Source organism: Bos indicus, chromosome 26, assembly GCF_029378745.1.
Source record: "Bos indicus isolate NIAB-ARS_2022 breed Sahiwal x Tharparkar chromosome 26, NIAB-ARS_B.indTharparkar_mat_pri_1.0, whole genome shotgun sequence".
Taxonomy (NCBI): domain Eukaryota; kingdom Metazoa; phylum Chordata; class Mammalia; order Artiodactyla; family Bovidae; genus Bos; species Bos indicus.
The window spans coordinates 785,553-804,849 of record NC_091785.1 but is presented as its reverse complement, the minus strand read 5'-3'; the positions used below and the strand labels follow the sequence as shown (position 1 = coordinate 804,849).

The window sequence follows — 19,297 nt, the reverse complement described above, 5'->3', positions numbered from 1 at the left end:
CCTGGAAAATCCCATGGATGGAGGAGCCTGGTGGGCTGCAGTCCATGGGGTCGCTAAGAGTCGGACACAACTGAGCGACTTCACTTTCACTTTTCACTTTCATGCATTGGAGAAGGAAATAGCAACCCACTCCAGTGTTCTTGCCTGGAGAATCCCATGGACAGGGGAGCCTGGTGAGCTGCCGTCTATGGGGTCACACAGAGTCGGACACGACTGAAGCGACTTAGCAGCAGCAGCAGCAGTTAATGCTACTTGGTGTTGCTAGGGAGAACTGTTAGCTACTAGTGCTTCTGCTGCTCAACTGAATGCATAATATTTAGAGATGCCCATAGAAGAAGCAGCTTGACTACAGGGAAATTCCTAAAATTTACATCTTCCACCCTGGTTCAATAATTTTATGCCCATTTTACTTTAAGTGAAGCACAGAGAGGTTGAATAATTTGCCTCAGTTCATATGTGTTATGTGGATGGATCAGGATTCAAACCCAAATCTTTCTGTCTCCACAAACCCAATGGCACAGTTCCACTTTTCACTCACTCCTAGATAAAGATGAATGCTAAAGTTATTACATGCTGTATTTAAAGAAGAGAGAGGAGTTCCCCCAGATGGATAAGAATCTGCTTGCCAATGCAGAGGACACAAGTTTGATCCCTGGTCCAGAAAGAAAGACTCCACATACTGCTGAGCAACTAAACCAACGTGCTGCAACTACTGAAATCCATGCACCTAGAGCCTGTGCTCTGCAACAAGAGAAGCCACTGTATGAGAAGCTTGTGAACTACAGCAAAGAGTAGCCCCCACTCATCGCAACTAGAGAAAGCCCACACACAGTAACGAAGACCCAGTGTAACCAAATAAATAAACAGGAGAGAGAACACTCAGACTGACTGGCAGAAAAGTCAGCTTAGTTCATCTCTTTGAAAGAAAGAAAGAGTGAAGAAAGGAGATGCTTTAAAACAAAGGAAGATAATGAAGAAGAAATGGAACAGGAAGAGAAAATGCATCGAGGTATCACTTATCTATAGCAATACTGTCATGCAGCACATAACAGTATTATCAGAAATTTAGCAGCTTAAAACAACACACATTTATTATCTCACAGCTTTTGTGGGTCATGACTCCTTATTTCAGGGCCCCACGAGGCCAAGATCAAAGTGTTGGCCAGTCTTTCATTTCATCTCAGGGTCTGACTGGGCAAGGACCTGTTTTAAACTCAGGTGATTGTTAGCAGAGATCAGTTCTGTGTGGCCAGTTGTTTTGAGATCTTCAGTTTCTTACTATCAGCAGGTGCCATCTTCAGTTTTGGCTGGTTGATGGCCAAAGGCCACCCTTAGTTCTTTACCATGTAAGCCTCCCCAACACAGCCTTTGTATCATCAATGCTATTGAGATGGGCATTATTCCTTGTATAGTAAAATTTCAGAAGTGACAGACTGTCACCTTTGCAATGTTCTGTTGGTTAGAAGGAAAATACAGGCCCCACCCACAATAAAATGGAAGGGATTACACAATTGCATCAATACCAGAAGGCAAGCATCAGTGCAGGCCATCTTTAAAGTCTGTCCACCACAAGGAGCAAGGAATTGCAGGTCTCCAAGCTCTAATTTGCCTTTCTATAACCCCAAAAGAAATCTCTGAAACCAACGTCTCCTAAAATCACTTCCCCATTCCTTCACCTGCCAAATGAAACCTTCAAAACCTAGATCAAATACTTATTTAATGATGAAGTAAGTGTTTTTTCATGGTACCCCATCCATCTGTTCTATTATTCCCTCCTTTGTTGTTGCATAGTATTTTCTTCAAACCTCTAGTAGAAATAGCACTTAACAATTATTATTATCTGTTTATGGTCTTACATACTTCCAGATTCGAGGATATGAACCTGTTTTAGTCATTGAAATAATAACAGGATGTAAGCAAATGCCTGCTACATTATAGAGCAGCAATAGGTGTTCCCTGATAAATTGTCATATTAAATATCTCAATATAAATTATAAGTCCTACAGAAATTACATAGACAGTAAGTACTATAAGCATTCAAAGGAGAGATAAGTTAAATGTATTTCATGACTATAGATATTACAAGGTGAATAGTACAAGGAAATCAAGTTTAGACTTATTGTAAAGAGAAATGTTAATGATGAAACTATCCCCAGAGCTGTCTGTTCCCAAACTTACTAGAGTTTCTTGTCATTAGAGAGCACTGGTCTGGAAATTCCCATACTTGTTGAATAATGGGACCAAGTGACCCTTTAACATTCTTTCCAAACTTCCAGTCTATGACTTTATAAATTTACTGAACTTCTAGTTCCCACTAGCATCTTATCTGTATTTTCTTCTTGAGGTTGATATATGAGGGGATCTTTTCTGGAGGACTTGGTGAAGGAATTGGAAGTAGAAAGAGCTCAGAGTTTTTCAGCAAAGCAAATCCTGTCTGCATTCAGATAAATGATTGACCCTACATTACATATCCTGTCTGTCGCAGTGGGTGAGGAGTTCAGGGGTAAGATCCCATTTACAAAGGAGGTAACCATCTGCCTGGGTTTACACCAACCATTTGGTACAGAGAAGGAAAGAGGCAAGAAGAGGAAGATGAAGCCACCAGATGCTTTGGCTTGTGTCTCAGTGGAAGGAAAACAGTGGTTTTGAGTCTAGGTTGGTACTGAAGCAGCTTTAAACAGAAAAAAACTCAAGAGATAATGGAAGGAAAGAGATTATAATAAACCTATTTTCAACAAACCCTTTCCCCTTACCTTTTCCTATATAATCTCTTTCCTCTCTGCCTCTCAAAAGGCCCAATCCATCTTCACCACTGGTTCCCTTTCTAACGCTTCTCCCTCCTCTCCACTACCAAGCACCCAGACTTTTTCTTAGCTGAGCACCTTGATGGTATCCATTTTCTCAGTGTACTTACTCAAGCCTGACCTCTGTTGCCAGAGTTTCCTGCCTGTCTGAAGACTGGGACAGCCAAGCCCCCCACCTTGCCTGTCCTAGACTTCTCAAGGCTGTGAGAGGGGCCTTAGAAAAAAACATGAAAGGGCTCTTCTTTCAAGATTTCTCTGTACTTTACACCTGTGTGAAAGTGGGTGTTTTGGTGAAGGATTTTTTTTTCTTCTCTTAGTACTTACAATATGTTCCCATTTCTCCCCCTCAGTCTTTTTTTTTTCTCTTTGCTCATTATTTTAAGTTATGCTTTGCATGTAGCACAGGCTCCAGAAATATGGACTGAAATGAATTGACTGCACTTTCATGGTAGGCTGCTTTAGTGGACCCAGAAGACAGTACAAACATTAATGGATCAATCTTTCTCACCCCCACCTCCACTCCCCTGCCCCGCCCCGCCACCTCCGCCCGCCCCGGCTGACTGTTCTTAGTTTCTGCAAGAGCTTTCCTCTAGATGTGGAGAAGGGGAGCTACTGTTTGTTTTGGTGCTCGGGCTTCTAACTATGGTGGCTTCTCTTGTTTCCCAATACAGGCTTTAGGGTGCGTGGACTTCAGTATTTGTGGCTCCCGTGCTCTAGAGTGCAGGCTCAACAGCTATGGCACACAGGTTTAGTTGCTCTGCGGCATGTGGAATGTACCTGAACCAGGGATCGAACCCGTGTCTCCTGCATTGGCAGGTGGATTCTTCATCACTGAGCCACCAGGAAAGCCTGGATCAATCTTTTGTTTCTATAAGAAAATAATTTGGTTCTAGGTAAGTTAAAAACTATTAATGCCAACCTCTATGAAGGAAATTTTTTCACCATTTTTAAAAATAAAAAATTCAGGACTTCCCTGCTGTCCAGTGGTTAAGAATTCACCTTCCACTGCAGAAGACACAGGTTCAACCCCTGGTTGGGAAACTAAGATTCTACATGTCAAGGGGCCACTAAGCCCACGTGCCACAAGGCAAGATCCCATGTGCTGCAGCTAAGACTGGACATAGCCAAAAATAAATGAATAAATATTAAAGAAAATTAAGGCAGACCTTTATGTGCTGATACTAAATTTTTAAAAAGGTGCAAAAGAATATGCATGTGCTTTATCCATAGCTATCTTTTCTGTGAAAATGTATATTTTGTATGTGTATATTTATGCAGATTCCTCTTTCTTTTATAGTTCTGTATATAAATATTCCCTCCAGGCCCTGCTCCATCTTCTCCCCATGAAACCTTCTCAATTGCGAGAGCTCCTAGTGATGGTTTCTTTTTTTTTTAATGGCTCCAGTTTTTGACTCAGTAAAGTTGTTGGTCAGGCACTTGGCATGTACTATTTATATTATTTTATCTTTTTAGTCTTCAATTATGGGTTCTGATTCCCAGTTAGTCTGTAAACACCAACAACACAAGTCCTCTCATCCAAGTAGACCTGGATTCAAATCCACTAGTTAGAAAGCACGTTACTATGTAACCTTGTTTACTTTGCTGCTGCTGCTGCTGCTAAGTCACTTCAGTTGTGTCCGACTCTGTGCGACCCCATAGACGGCAGCCCACCAGGCTCCCCTGTCCCTGGGATTCTCCAGGCAAGAACATTGGAGTGGGTTGCCATTTCCTTCTCCAATGCATGAAAGTGAAAAGTGGAAGTGAAGTCGCTCAGTCGTGTCCTACCCTCAGCGACTCCATGGACTGCAGCCTTCCAGGCTCCTCCATCCATGGGGTTTTCCAGGCAAGAGTACTGGAGTGGGGTGCCATTGCCTTCTCGGGTTTACTTTGCTAAACCTCTCTAAACCTCATCTGTAAATTGAAAACAGTAAGACCTACCCCACTGAGTTGGGATGATTGATTTAAGCACAGGAGAAACTGTCTTAGCATCTCACACATGTGAGTACCAGATGTCCTCTCAGGAAGTGATTAATGTTATCTCCCCACCACTCCCATCCCCCCCCCTACCCAACCCCACAGGGCAGTGAAAATACAGAGTCCAAACCACTGGACTGCCAGGAATTTCCCAGCTTAGTTTATCTTTATTTATGATAACATAGGTTTGAAAAAAAAAAAGAAACCAAATGTAAAAGTAATTTTCAAAGATGATCAATGTAGTGATCAAATAGCTTGCTTACCTGACAGAGCAGATTATTTTATTGTTGTTGCTTTTAAACACGTTCTATTCTACAAGAAAAAATTAGCTTCAGCAATATTGTGTTGTGTATGTGTGCTCAGTCCCTCAGTCATGTCAGACTCTTTGTGGCCCCATGGACAGTAACCTGCCAGGCTCCTCTGCCCATGAAATTTTTCAGGCAAGACTACTGAAGTGGGTTGCAATGTTCTATTCCAGGGGATCTTACCAACCCAGGGATCGAACCCGCCTGAGTTTCTTACATCTCCTGCTTTGGCAAGTGGATTCTTTACAACTAGTGTTACTCAGGAAACCCCAGTAAGATTGTAAAAGGGAATAAGTAATAATAGTGGCCAGAAAAGAAATAGAGATGGAGAAATTTTTGTTTTATTTAGCTTTATATATATAAAAGCATGCTGGTAAAAACTAACATTAAAATATTTCAGTAAAATAAAGGAAAAATAAGCATTGTTTTAAAATTACATTCATGTATTTCTTGAAAGAAAAGAAAAATATGTACATATTTGTCTGTGACGGAAATAATTAACATTACATTTTCAGTTTTGGGGGTGTTGACTTAGAGAAATTTGTCAGTGACTTCATCAAAGCAGACCTTATTCACATCTTCACATTCAATAGATTTGTCGATCTATCTTTAGAGAAAACAACATGTTTTTTTGTTTTTTTTTTTTTTAACTCATAAGAGCACTTTTTATTTGAGGCAAAGAAAAGCCTAGCTGAAAGGATTACAGTTCCAAGCAATCAAAACCCCACTGTTAGAGGCACTATTCTGATTCTGTGAATTCAATTTAGAAAAGAGTATTTGGGTTGCATGTTCCCCAGATCCCCAGACTAGAAGGGCAAAGGAAAACTGAAGAGACTTCTACTAATCTACTGATTCTGCTCTTTGGACCCGACACCAAGCTGGCCGAGCCCTCACGGGTTTGTCTAGAAGTCGCTGACCCACCACTGAGGGACACGGGCCAAATTACGCTACACACAAGAAAAGTGAGGTGGGAGACGGCAGGTCAACTGGGCAAGGGCAGGCACCCACAGCTTCAAAACGCCTTCAGAACTCCTCGTGAAAGGGGTAATCCCTGTGGGAGGCACAGCTCACCAAGGCACAGGCCCTCCAGTCCCTGTTGTAGCTGAGCAAGGTGTTCATATCCTCCTTGTCCAGTTCAAAGTCAAAGACCTGGAAGTTCTCAGCAATGCGTTCAGGCGTCACTGACTTGGGGATCACGATCAGGTTCCTCTGTATGGGGAATCGGATCAGCACCTGGGCTGTGGTTTTATAGTGCTTGTCTGCAATCGCTTTGATCCTGGGGTCCTCCAGTATGGAAGGGTCCTCGGGCTTGGCCCAGGGCCTGTCGGGAGAGCCGAGGGGACTATAGGCAGTCACCACAATGCCTTTGGAGTTGCAGTACTGGATTAACTTCTCCTGAGTGAGGTATGGGTGGCACTCGATCTGGTTAACCGCCGGCTTGTATTTTAAGCCAGGTTTGTTTAAGATCTTCTCCACTTGGAGATGGTTGAAGTTGGAGACTCCAATAGCTTTCACCAGCCCTTCATCCACCAGCTCTTCCATGGCCGTCCAGGTATCCACGATATCTTTCTCACTGGGAATCACGTTGCCGTCCTCATCCAATGGGAAGAAGTCTTTCCCAGGCTTGAAGCCCATGGGCCAGTGGATGAGGTAGAGGTCCAGGTAGTCCAGCTTCAGGTCGCTGAGCGTCTTCTGGCAGGCACCTTTCACCAGGTCCTTGTCGTGTTACGTGCACCACAGCTTGCTGACGATGAAGAGGTCCTCACGCTTCACCACCTTCTCCTGCAGCTTTGCCTGGAGGGCCAAACCCACCTCGTTCTCGTTCTGGTACACGTGGGCACAGTCAATGTGACGGTACCCAAAGTCAATCGCCACCTTCACAGCCTCCGTCACTTTGCCTGGAGGGGACTTCCAGGTGCCCAGCCCCAAGATGGGCATCTTGGCGCCGGTGTAGAGCACAATGTAGTTGGCCATGACTGCTTGAGCTCTGCTGACCAGGATCAGAGAACCGTGTTCAGAGCAAACAACATGTTTTAATAATTTTAACTTGGACAAGTTTCTTTCACACACAAAAAACAGACATACAAAGAGTTAGGGAAAGGCTTAAACATAAGGATAAATTTGGCAGAGTTATAAAAATAGGATTTAACAAGAAATTCCAGAAATTGCAATATGCTTCATGTCTTTGTCTTCACAAATGATTGTAGAGGCTTTCAAATGTCCCCACAATCAAACATTTTCTATTAAAATGTTTTCTCTATCAGAGATTACTTTCTCGGTAATTTAGGAAACACATCCAGCGTTTTATATCTCATAAAAAAATCTGAAAAAAATGAATGAATAATAGTAAATATTGGCATTTATTTTTATTCATTGCTTTAAAATGGGTCTTCAGGGCTTGGGATTCAAACATTGACTTTTGATTTCTCTTAGCAATGTAAGACCAGAATCTTTCATTGTTCCTTTTGGCATTCTTTGAGCTTTTCTTCTTCTTCTTCTTCTTCTTAATGTAAATGTACCATTTCCTTACATTTGGTTGTTGTATAGCTTACTCCTCAATTTCTATTCATAGCTCTTCAGGGAGCAACTTCAAGGCGTGGTATTTCGTCAGATATTCAAGTCTGGCTCTCACTGTTTGCAAGTATTTTCATATCTGATTAACCTTATCTAAAATTTTCACACCAGAACAAAGACAACAACAAAAAAAACTTACATCTATTGTTGCTTATTTTGAATCTGCAGTTAAAATGTTAAGAATATATAAATTACATGGGTTGGAGGCAAAAATTGCCCAGAGACCTAACAATTCTTGATTGTTATGAACTTATTTTCAAATGAATGGATGTAGCTAAATTCTACTGGGTCAGAAGTCAACAGTATATTTGGAATTCTCCAGATTAACCTCTATGTACTATGCACAGCTATTAAGGATTAGTAATAAAGATATGCTAATTTGAAGCTTACATATGTATTACTAAAACCCAACAGGTGATGAAAATGTTTCAAACTCAGACTGTGGTGATGGCTGAACAACTCTGTGAATATACTAAAAATTATTTAATTGTATAAACAGGTGAATTTTACAGTAGGTGGATCATATCACAGTAAAGACACTTTTAAAAACTCAAAAGGAGCTGCAGCAATAGTCTAGAATTTACATCAATGAGAGATTTTTGTGGGTAGGAGAATTTTATCACTGGCAGTTTTATATTATTCTTAAATTCTCTACAATGAGCCTCATATAGTCTGTACCCAGGGTGAACAGCTCACTTGGCATGCCACTGGGTCAGTTCATGTGTTCATAATTCTATGTAATGTAATTGTCATTAAATTTTACTCCTTTATACTCTAAACTCAGGGCAGCTGTATTATGGCTGCCCAAATGCTAAACCACACAGTAATCCAGGGGATTGTGGAATCTAGTATTAAATGACATTCAGGATGACTTTGCAGTTTCCCTGCCTCTGATAATGAATTTTCTGTCTTGTGGTTCTTGTGTCTCTCTCTCCCACACTCTCTCTCTTTCCCTCTCCCTTCCCCAGCATTCGGTGTTAGAAATATCTGAAAACTATTCCAAGAGGCTTAATGTTCTTAAACCTGTCAGTTTTCTGAGACATTTTAACACCAGCAGAATAAGGTGATTTTCTTTTTTAAGGTATGAAGGCTACAGTAGCTATGTAACTACAACACCTGCTGCTAAGTCGCCTCAGTCGTCTCCAACTCTGTGCGACCCCATAGATGGCAGCCCACCAGGCCCCCCTGTCCCTGGGATTCTCCAGGCAAGAACACTGGAGTAGGTTGCCATTTCCCTCTCCAATGCATGAAAGTGAAAAGTGAAAGTGAAGTCGCTCAGTTGTGTCTGACTCTTAGAGACCCCATGGACTGCAGCCTACCAGGCTCCTCCATCCATGGGATTTTCCAGGCAAGAGTACTGGAGTGGGGTGCCACTGCCTTCTCCGACTACAACACCTACATCCTCACTAATTCCACCTCCTTTTTCCTGCAAAGGCAAAAGAAACTTCAATCCAGATGCCAAACATTTATTTTATTTGGGGGTGGGTGGGATGTTAATGTTCAGAGGTGACTCAGTTTTTTCCCATCCCCTACTAGAGTGGTGGGCAGAGGAGACAAGAAATTAACCAAATAGCAGTCACTTACATAAGTGCACCTTTATGGGATGTTTTTGTCAAAAGCCAGACATTTTCCCATTTCTATATGATTGCCATGTCCCTATGGTTTTCCAGTAGTCATGTATGGATGTGATAGTTGGACCATAAAGACAGCTGAGCACTGAAGAATTGATGCTTTTGAACTGTGGTATTGGAGAAGACTATTAAGAGTCCCTTGGACTGCAAGGAGATCCAACCAGTCGATCCTAAAGGAAATCAGTCCTGAATATTCATTGGAAGGATTGATGTTGAAGCTGAAACTCCAATACTTTGGCCACCTGAGGTGAAGAACTGACTCATTTGAAAAGACTCTGATGCTGGGAAAGATTGAAGGCAGGAGGAGAAGGGGACGACAGAGGATGGGATGGTTGAATGGCATCACCGACTCAATGGACATAAGTTTGAGTAAACTCTGGGAGATGGTGATGGACAGGGAGGCTTGGCATGCTGCGGTACATGGGGTCACAAAGAATCTGACACAACTGAGCGACTGAACTGAATTAAAATTATTTCCCAACAGGCAAGCATCAAAACAGCACAGTTGTCTCCTAGCAAACAGAGGGCCTCTGCCCAAAGTCTTGCACATTTTCTCCTGGACAAATATGTTTTCTCTTCACTGTTTGCTAGGCAGATGACTTCAAGTTTTACAAGGTAGATTGTTCCCTCATTTTCAGTCTCTTCTCATCTCTTGCATTTCCTGATCATCTAATGATAGAGTATGTCTCTTTTCTTTAGGACAGCAGTGGATGGAGTTCTCTCACAAATAAAAGCCAGAGACAGTGTGCAAAAGGGATTGGCTCCAAGTTGAGTCACCCATCTGCTGTCTCTCTAATAGAAGGGTTGGCAGAAAGAATGCCACATCCCACACTGAGAGATCAACTGTTCTCAAGAGACGGGGGTTATTTGTTGAGAGAGCATATATTATACATTTAGAAAAAGTGTATTCTAGTGGGGTGGAAGGGACTAAAGTGCCATGGCTAACAACATGGAATATTTGCTCTGTTACTTACAGGTTATATGACCTCACAAAATAACTTTTTCTCTTTAAATCTTAGTTTCTATATATGTAAAAAGGGCCTAAAAGTTAAATTTGGACTTAATTTAAATGTGGACTTTTTTTGGATTTAAATATTTACAATTGGGATGTCGTTTAGGATTTCTGACAATCTATTTTACTTTATATTTTCTTTTCTTTTATTATTTTTTGTTCCCTATACCCTGGGAAACCACTATTCTACTTTCTCTATGAATTTAATACCTCATATAAGTGGAATCACATAGTATTTGTCTTCTAGTGACTGGCTTATTTCACTTAGCATAATGTCCTCAAGATTTATTCCTTCTCTTTTCAGGTTGAAGGCATGAATTTTTAAAGGCTAAGGAGCATTTATCATCCTGAGGGTTAAGCAAAGTCTCTTGTGCAGTCTTAAGTGCAAGGGAGGGAAGGGGAAAGAGAAGGAAAAGAGGAAGGAAGATAGTAGAAGGATATTCTGGAGGAGAGTTTCTGAAAAGGAGAAAGAAGTACAGGAAGGAATTAGGAATACACACTTTATCCCGTTTTGCCCAAGGTAAGCAAACTTCCCAAACTCCCCTGGGAAGTCAGAAGTAATCCCCTTTCTGCCTTTCAGAAGGCAGAAATATATATTTATATATAGAAAGGTCTTCCAGGCCAGACTGATTTTTGGAGTCCTTGCAGTTTTAAATCGATTATGCAGTTGGGTTTGCATTTACTGCATATAATTAGATCCTGTTAGACTTTGCAGAAAAGCACATCCTGCCATGATTCAGGGCACCTGGAAATGAGTTTGTTTGTTAAAGGGCTATATCATGTAGACTTGTTTAACAACTATTTAAAATTTTGTTATTTATTCATTTAGTTAATTTTGGCTGTGCTGGGTCTTCATTGCCACGTGCCAGCTTTCTCTAGTTGTGGTGAGCGGGGGGAACTCTATAGTTGCCGCACATGGGCTTCTCATTGCAGCGGCTTCTCTTGTTGCATAACTCCAGCAATGGGTGGAGTTCTCTCACAAATAAAAGTCTCAGGCTTTTTCTCCTGGACAAATATGTTTTCTCTTCACTGTTTGCCAAGCGGCTGACTTCTTTTTACTTTTAAGTTTTACAATAGTTGCAGCTCTAGGCACACAGGCTTCAATAGTTGCAGCCACCTGGACTCAGTAGTTGTGGCATGTGGGCTTGGTTGCCCCGGGGCATGTGAAATCTTCCTGGACCAGGGATCAAACTGGTGTCCCCTGCAATGGCAGATGGATTCTGAACCACTGGATCACCAGGGAAGTCCATTTTAAATAGTTTTTATAGCATTAACATGCTTAATATTGTTTAAACTGGGGAGAAAAGTTACTAACATCCCTTTCTCAGTAAATTGTCATTAATTGTCCTGGATTACTTGGAGAATTTACAGTGGAGCAGTCATATATTGCCTCTAAAGAATAATCTTTACCACTACATGGTAATATAAAATGGAAAAGGAACTGTTGTAAAATAGAACGAAAATTCTCAGAGCAATGAAATCTAGGGGTGAAGATGAAAGGCTGCATCCATAATATTTATATCATAGCCTAATATAACAAGTTGTATCAAAGAATGAAAAAACTAAGTTAATGAAAATACTTGTGGAGAGGCAAGAGATGTCCTGGATAGAGAGAGAATTGGTAAATGGAATTGCAATAAATAAGAGAGAGATCTGAGAAGGAAGAATTCTTCAAAAGAGTAGAGCACATCTAATCAGAATAAAATTCTCTGTACATATAGCTTTCCGTTCTAGGACTATCACTGCCTTAATCTGTTTTACATTAAAATTTTGAACTGAGTTAATTCATGACATTTTCTTACAGAGATTTTTCCCCCTCATTTTAGAGAAGAAAACATGAGGGGAGACTGCTGTATGGTCATTGTTACTTCTTTAAAAAAATTTACACAAATGAATTCATGTAATATTTATATAATTTATCAAAACACTTTTTTAATGAGGGCCACATCAGTGAGTCCCTAACCCATTTTTCAAGTACAAAGAAGCTAATCTTCTAACCAAGTCTAAAATAGAATCCAAACACAATAGCAGTTAACATTTTTCTGAAAAGTGCCATGATCCCCTCACTGTGATAAGCGCATCACATGCATTACCTCGTTTTATTATATGAGGTGGTGCTATTAAACCCATGTTTATATGAGGAAACTTACCCACGTCCACTAAGATAGTTTAGAAAAACAAGAAAAACAAGTGCTCCAGTTCCTTTTGAGGTTGAGAGAAGCCAGGCCTAGAGCTTCATCTACCCATCTGCCCTCACCCCTGTTTTGTCCTGCCTTCCACAATCCTAGTCCTAGTGTCTGGGACTTCAGTGAAACACTGCTCTGCCTCAGAGAGAACAGTCTGGAGCCTGCTTGCTGGACACTGTGCTAAAGAATAAGGTGACTCAGCTGCTCTGTTTAAGAAGAGTTCTAGCTACCCAGATGTGCTTAACTTTATGTGTCCACTTGACTGAACTAATGGATGTCAAGGCAGCTGGGTGAATGTGAGACAGTGACCACTAGACTGAGTAAAGAAGAGCCACCCTCACATGTATACACTGTGTGTGTGTGTGTATGCTCACTCAGTCGTGTCTGACTCTTTACGACCCCATAGACTATAGCCCGCCAGGCTCCTCTGTCCATGGGATTTTCCAGACAGAATACTGGAGTGGGTTGCTATTTCTTTCTCTGGAGGATCTTCCTGACCCAGGGGATCAACCCGTATCTCTTGCATCTCCTGCATTAGCAGGAAGGTTCTTTACCACTGCGCCACTTGGGAAGACCTGTATATATACACTACTATGTATAAAATAGATAACTAATGAGAACTGGGGCGGGGGGCTTCCCCGATAGCTCAGTTGGTAAAGAAGCCACCTGCAAAGCGGGAGATCATGGTTCGATTCCTGGGTCTGGAACATCCCCTGGAAAAAGGATAGGCTACCCACTCCAGTATTCTTGGGCTTCCCTTGTGGCTCAGCTGGTAAAGAATCCACAGGCAATGTGGGAGACCTGGGTTCAATCCCTGGGTTGGGAAGATCCCCTAGAGAAGGATACAGCTATCCACTCCAATATTCTGGCCTGGAGAATTCCATGGACTGTATAGTCCATGGGGTCACAAAGAGTCAATCAGATACAACTGAGCAAGTTCCACTTTCACTTTTCACTTAATGAGAACTGATTGTATAGACAGAGAACTCTACCCAGTGCTCTGTGGTGACCTAAGTGGAAAGCAAATCCAAAAAAGAGGGGATATATGTATATGTAAAGCTGATTCATTTTGCTGTACAGAAGAAACTAACACAGCATTGTAAAGCAATTATAATCCAATAAAATAAAAATACAGAAGATCCACCCTCACCAATGTGGGCAGGTGTCATCTAATCCTTTGAGGGCCGAATAGATCAAAAAGGCTGAGAAAGGGCAAATTCTCTCTCTCTCTTCTTGAATTCAGACATCCATTTTCTCCTGCCTTTGGACATAGGAGGACACAAGAGTCCCTGATGTGGGACCTTTAGACTCCAGAGTTTACACCAACACCCCTCTCTTTTCTTCCTCTGTCTCAGGCCTTTGGCCTAAGTTTGAAAATTATATTATAGGTTTCTTTGATTTTTAGACTTTCAGGCTTGGACACCACTGGATTTCCTGGTTCTGTAACTTGCAGACAGCATATCATGGCATTTCTCAGCCCCCGTAATCATGTAAGACAATCCCCATGAAAAATCTCCTCTTACCTATCAATGTACCATACACCTTATTGGTTCTGTTTCTCCTGAGAGTCCTGCCTAATACACAGGGCTGATTAAAACTTTATTAAAATAGATTATGACTGGCACCACAGAACACTTTCTTTTTCAGACCTCATCAAACAGAAAACAAAAAATAAACATTCTTGTGCTTGCTGTTCATCATTCAGTTGGTTTTAATTAACTATTTAAAAAATATGTTAAAAAATGGACAAAAACAGTTTTGAAGGACAAAAGGCCCTAGAAGGGTACACGTAACAGAAAATACCCATAAAGGAAATACCTGCCTGTCACTCCTGAAAAGTTTATAGTTGATTTCACAACTTTTGAGGCTGTCTGCACTGTGCCCTTCTTAATCCATGGTTCTGGCTTAGTTTCAAGCAGACGCTCAGTCAACACTGGGTCCTGACCCTATGGAAATTTACTTGCGCACAGGGAAGTTCGTGCTTCAAGCCCAAGCCCCAACTGCGGAATGGTCCCCTTGAATCTTCTGGCCTTTAGCTAGAGAGAGTTAGTGAGGGAGGGTGTAAGGATAGAATCTGTGAGCCAACAAGCCAGACAGATATTATGGAAATACTTTTGAAGGTATTCAAGAAAGAATGCTTGAATTATATGTGTGCCAAACACCTGTTCTGAGCCATCCCAACTCTCCTGACTGAGTTTCGGCTCCTGATGATTCTGGTTTTCAGTTATGGGACAATAGACTCACAAGGGAAAAAGGCCCTGCTGTGTCTGAAGACCATACCATGGGTCGACTGTCCTAGGACAAATGAGAGATCTCATCAGCCCAAAAGAGCACACAGAGGTCAAAAGAAAGGGGAGCACTCGAGTGGGGAGGTCTTTCACAAAGGCTTTTATTTATTCAATTATTTTTGGCTGCACTGGATCTTCATTGCTGCATGGGCTTTTCTCTGCAGAGAGCTGAGGCTACTCTTCATTGCAGTGCTTCAGCTTCTCATCCTGGTGGCTTCTCCTGTTGCAGAGCACAGGCTCTAGGTGCTCCGGATTCAGTAGTTGTGGTGCGTGGGCTCAGTAGTTTTGGTGTACAGGCTTCATTGCTCCACAGCATGTGGGATCTTCCCACACCAGGGACTGAATCCATGTCCCCTGCATTGGCAGATGGATTCTTAACCATTAGTCCGCCAGAAAAGCCCTGCAAAGACTTTTGACAGCACAGCCACAAAGAGGCACAAAGAAGAAACCAAAGAGAGCTCTTATATTTGCAAAGACAAATGTGTTTTCATGGAGAACAGGTGGAAGAGAAGCAAAATTGGCAATCAGTGACTGTTCCCAGAAGTACCTAGGAAACAAGTAACTTCCGTTCCAAAGAGGCAGAGCTGGTGGTGATATTCCTAGCAGGGCAGTCACTCTGCTTGCCTAACTTATTCATGGTTAAGTTCAGGAACTATCGACTCTGGACTCCTGACACATGCCCTGTTTCATCATGCCACACTCATCAGGAGTGCCTGAATCTTTTCATCAAACCCTTCCTTTTCACTCTACTCTGAAAATTTCTGGTTAGAACAATGTGTTAGTTTCTCTAGGGTCTTCATTAAACTGCCCAGATTGTTGCTTTGATCCTATCAAAGAGTCAGCACTCTCCTCTTGGTCTCAAGAAGCTCTTCATTCATCTCTTTTACTCAATGAGCAAACCTCTCCAGAGACTTCTCCAAATGGTTTAATTCCTTATTTCAGTTTCTTCCCCAGGATCATGCTTTTTCCTGATAAACAGCATCTGGCAACCATTCCATATTCCAAGTGCTAAGAATGACTGTTTCATATCCTGAAATATGAGTTTCTGAAAGTAAGCACAATCCCTCTCATAAAGTCTGTATCATTTGAGTTGGGTCATGAAGGATGTGTTTGTCAGGTGCATGGTGGGAGGTCATTCTATGCAAAGAGAATACATTGTGCATAGACACATGACCATGTGTGAGCTAAAAGATGAAAAGGAGGCATCTAGGGACAAATCAGGATGGGTATTTTTCAGTACACTGAGGCATTGAACTTCCAATAGAAATTTTTAAGCGGTGGAGTGATATGAATAGTATGTCTTTTAGTAGTATGTATGGTAACCTGGGGAGAAGGCAATGGCACCCCACTCCAGTACTCTTGCCTGGAAAATCCCATGGATTGAGGAGCCTGGTGGGCTGCAGTCCATGGGGTCGCTAAGAGTCGGACACGACTGAGCAGCTTCACTTTCACTTTTCACTGTCATGCATTGGAGAAGGAAATGGCAACCCACTCCAGTGTTCTTTCCTGGAGAATCCCAGGGACGGGGGAGCCTGTTGGTCTGCCGTCTATGGGGTCGCACAGAGTCGGACACAACTGAAGTGACTTAGCAGCAGCAGCATGGTAACCTGGAAACCAACTCTTTGGAAAAGACCCTGATGCTGGGAAAGAGTGAAGGCAAAAGGATAAGGGGGCAGCAGAGGATGAGATGGTTAGATAGCATCACCGACTCAATGGTAATGAATTTGAGCAAATTCTGGGAGACAGTGAAGGACAGGGAAGTTTGGCATGCTGAAGTTCATGGGGTTGCAATGGGTCAGACATGACTTAGCAACTGAACACACATACACACACACACAATAGCCTTGAAAAGGGAGAAATTAATGCCAATGTCTTAGACTCTCAGTGTCTTTTGAATGAAACTGCCCTGATTGTCATCTCTGACTGTGTGTTTTTATCTATAGAGTGGTGATAGACTGACTTATCAGGACTGTCCATTTAACAACACTGGAGGGTTTTTTCCTGGGCTTTCTGGTAATGAGCACTTAATTGGAATTAGTGCTTCCCGTAGTGTGAGTGGCTGGGGATGGCCTCACTTGCTGCATTATATCCAGATTCTATCAGCTTGAGAATGTAACTCTCCAACGCAGCTGGTGCCCAAACCCAGACTGTTTCTCCCCTATTTACAAGGACATTCTCACACTTGCCCTATGAAAAGGAAGAGCAATGTTTTGTAGGGTCCCACTTTCAGGAGCCCAAAGATGGTGCATCAAGCTAGCCCCAGTACAGCTCTCTGCAGGATCATATGACCTTGCTGGCGTGTTTCAGAAACCTGTTTGCCCCAAAGTACTTTAAATTTCCCACAGCTGATTGGACCATGGTTGGCAAACTAATCCAAGAGTGGTCAATCTATACTTTGCTCATTAGCTGAAAATGTATAGCCTGAAGTAAAAAGATGAATTGTGTCAATGGGATTCTTCCCTTTAGGGAGATAAATAGGGAGTACCAAAAGGCTTGGCCATTTAGCAGCAGAAACAGTTGCTTGAAGAGTGTCAGAAAGTGGAGTAAGGGCGGTGGGAGCTCATACCCTGTACAAGAGAAGTTAAGGGGGAGCTGGAAAAAGGAGGGTAGGCCAGCATGCAGAGAGAACCAAGATCTCAGGAAAAGAAAAATAAGAGAGTAGTCAGACTCCAGACTGGTTTTAGTTTTTATGTTTATTTTGGATGTAGGGGGTGGTGAGAAGGGAGAATGAAAGGCTTCTAAATTAAGTTTCAGATTCTATTAATATTTCTATCATTCTTTCACTATCTTATTTCCCTGAACATTTTCTTTTAAGTTACCTGAGTGGATTTTTGTTCCTTGCTCTTTGTAAGCATTTAGAATGGTATGGTGGCTATTGTTTAGGTTTTCCTGGAAAGCTTTCTTCCAACCCTCGCCTTATAACACATTCTGATTCCTGGCCACAGGGAATAAATGTGGACATGTCCAGGAGGTTTTTGGACATGAAATGCTGAAACTGGGGTAAGAGTTTGGCTGGAAAGAGAGATCTTAAAATCATTATCATGTACATAAAAACAAGGAAATAATTTTTATAGAGCACTTTCAACATATTAGGTAGTGTGTTTAGCACATTATATTAATATCAGTTAATTCTTACAATAATATATGGAGATTATTTTTTCTTTGGACTCGCAGAAACTGAGGCTTAAAGAATTTAAGTGCTACAAGGTCACACAGTGGATAGGGATCAGAGCTTGGATTCTATCCCAGGAGAGGGGTCAGTCCACAAAGCCCATGCTTCTCCAGCTATGCTAGGTGGCCTTCCAGTTCACGGGAGGATACAAGGTCTATCGTCTAGGAAGATATTAATGGCGAGAGGTCTGAGATTGGAACTCCAGGGCACTCTAACTCTTGAGAAGAGGATTTGGTAACAGAAAAGGGGAAGATGAAAAAAAAAAAAAATTACAAGATGAGCTAGCTGTAGCACACATTAGAATCCGGTACATGTTTTTCGAGCTAATTTGTTATTCTCATTTTACAGATTGGGAACTCCAGTTTCAGTTACTTGATCAAAATCCATCTGCAGAGACTAACCCAGACCTGGCACCTCTGAGCCCAGACAGTGGGTGAAGGTCTCCGACCTGGGCAGTGGCCGAGTAGGATGCAGGAACTACATTTCCCAGTATGCTCGGCGGGAGGGGGCGGGGCCGGGCGGCCGCAGGTTCCTTCCCAGAAGCAAAAGCGGAAACAAAAGAGTCTCGCCGGCGTCCCCGCCCGCACACTCGCACACTAGTGCTCGGGCGCACTCGGAGCAGGCACCCGCGCCCAGAGCTAGCTAGACAGCAGCGAACCGGGGACCCATCCGGCTGAGCCAGCCGAGCAGCCGGCGATCCGAGCCCGCACTACCCCACGCCCCCGAGCCCTGCAGCCGTGCCCCGCCGGCCGGTGTCCCCGCTGCCCTCCCTGACCGATGGCGCTGAAGCGGATTCAGAAAGTGAGTGCCGGGGCCGGGCCTGGGGCAGCGGGGCGGGCTTCGGCTCGCTGCCCACGCTGAGCCCAGTGGTGGTCCCAGGAGACGCGCTGGGAGGGAGCGTGCAGGGAGGATGGGCTAGGGCGGGGACCGGGGGCCAGAGATGCCGGCGGGGCCAGCGGGCACCCGACAGGTGAGGTGGGAGCAGCGACAGGTCCCGGGTGCTGGAGGTGCTTGGAGGCAGGGGGCCCGATGTGCGCTCATGCCGAAGCTGCGCCCGGGGATCCCTGTCAAGAGAGCCTTTTCTGTCTCCAGACCTTCCCAGAATATGTGCCGCTCGGCTACTGTTGGATTTTGCCTCACACCCGGCTAGCTTTGGCCCTTGTCATGCTGCTTTCTTCATGCTGTTTCTGAAGCCTGTCCTCTTTTATGATCTTGCCTTCCCGTGCTCCCGGGAGGGCATGGAAGGTGTGGTGGGCCTGCAACCTTTCTCTGCGGAGCTGTTGGGTTTGTTCTTTCTCTCCTCTGCGGTTGGCTCTTGCTCAGATGCCCGAATGGGCTGGGAAAGACCATT

At 43.0% G+C, this 19,297-nt stretch overlaps 2 protein-coding genes across 4 annotated transcripts in view; one reads left to right on the top strand and one right to left on the bottom strand.

The window, feature by feature from the left end:
- Nucleotides 1-5,734: 5,734 nt before the first annotated feature.
- LOC109579017 (aldo-keto reductase family 1 member B1-like) lies at nt 5,735-7,090 on the bottom strand. The gene has a single exon (XM_070780410.1). It carries the CDS (start codon nt 6,716-6,718, stop codon nt 6,107-6,109), a length of 612 nt encoding a protein of 203 aa, XP_070636511.1. The 5' UTR covers nt 6,719-7,090; the 3' UTR covers nt 5,735-6,106.
- Nucleotides 7,091-18,501: 11,411 nt separating this feature from the next.
- The window catches only part of UBE2D1 (ubiquitin conjugating enzyme E2 D1), a 36,519-nt gene continuing 35,723 nt past the window's right edge, over nt 18,502-19,297 (top strand). The window contains exon 1 of one of the 3 annotated variants that reach the window (XM_019952785.2): nt 18,502-18,747. In XM_019952785.2, the coding sequence (XP_019808344.1) occupies nt 18,724-18,747 (24 nt within the window). In that variant the 5' untranslated portion in view covers nt 18,502-18,723. The remainder of the gene's footprint in view (nt 18,748-19,297) is intronic. The other 2 variants (XM_070780409.1, XM_019952783.2) reach the window with 2 other exon arrangements.

Coding starts and splice junctions, on each gene's coding strand:
- LOC109579017 (XM_070780410.1), bottom strand. CDS start 6,718: ATGGGCTTCAAGCCTGGGAAAGACTTCTTCCCATTGGATGAGGACGGC.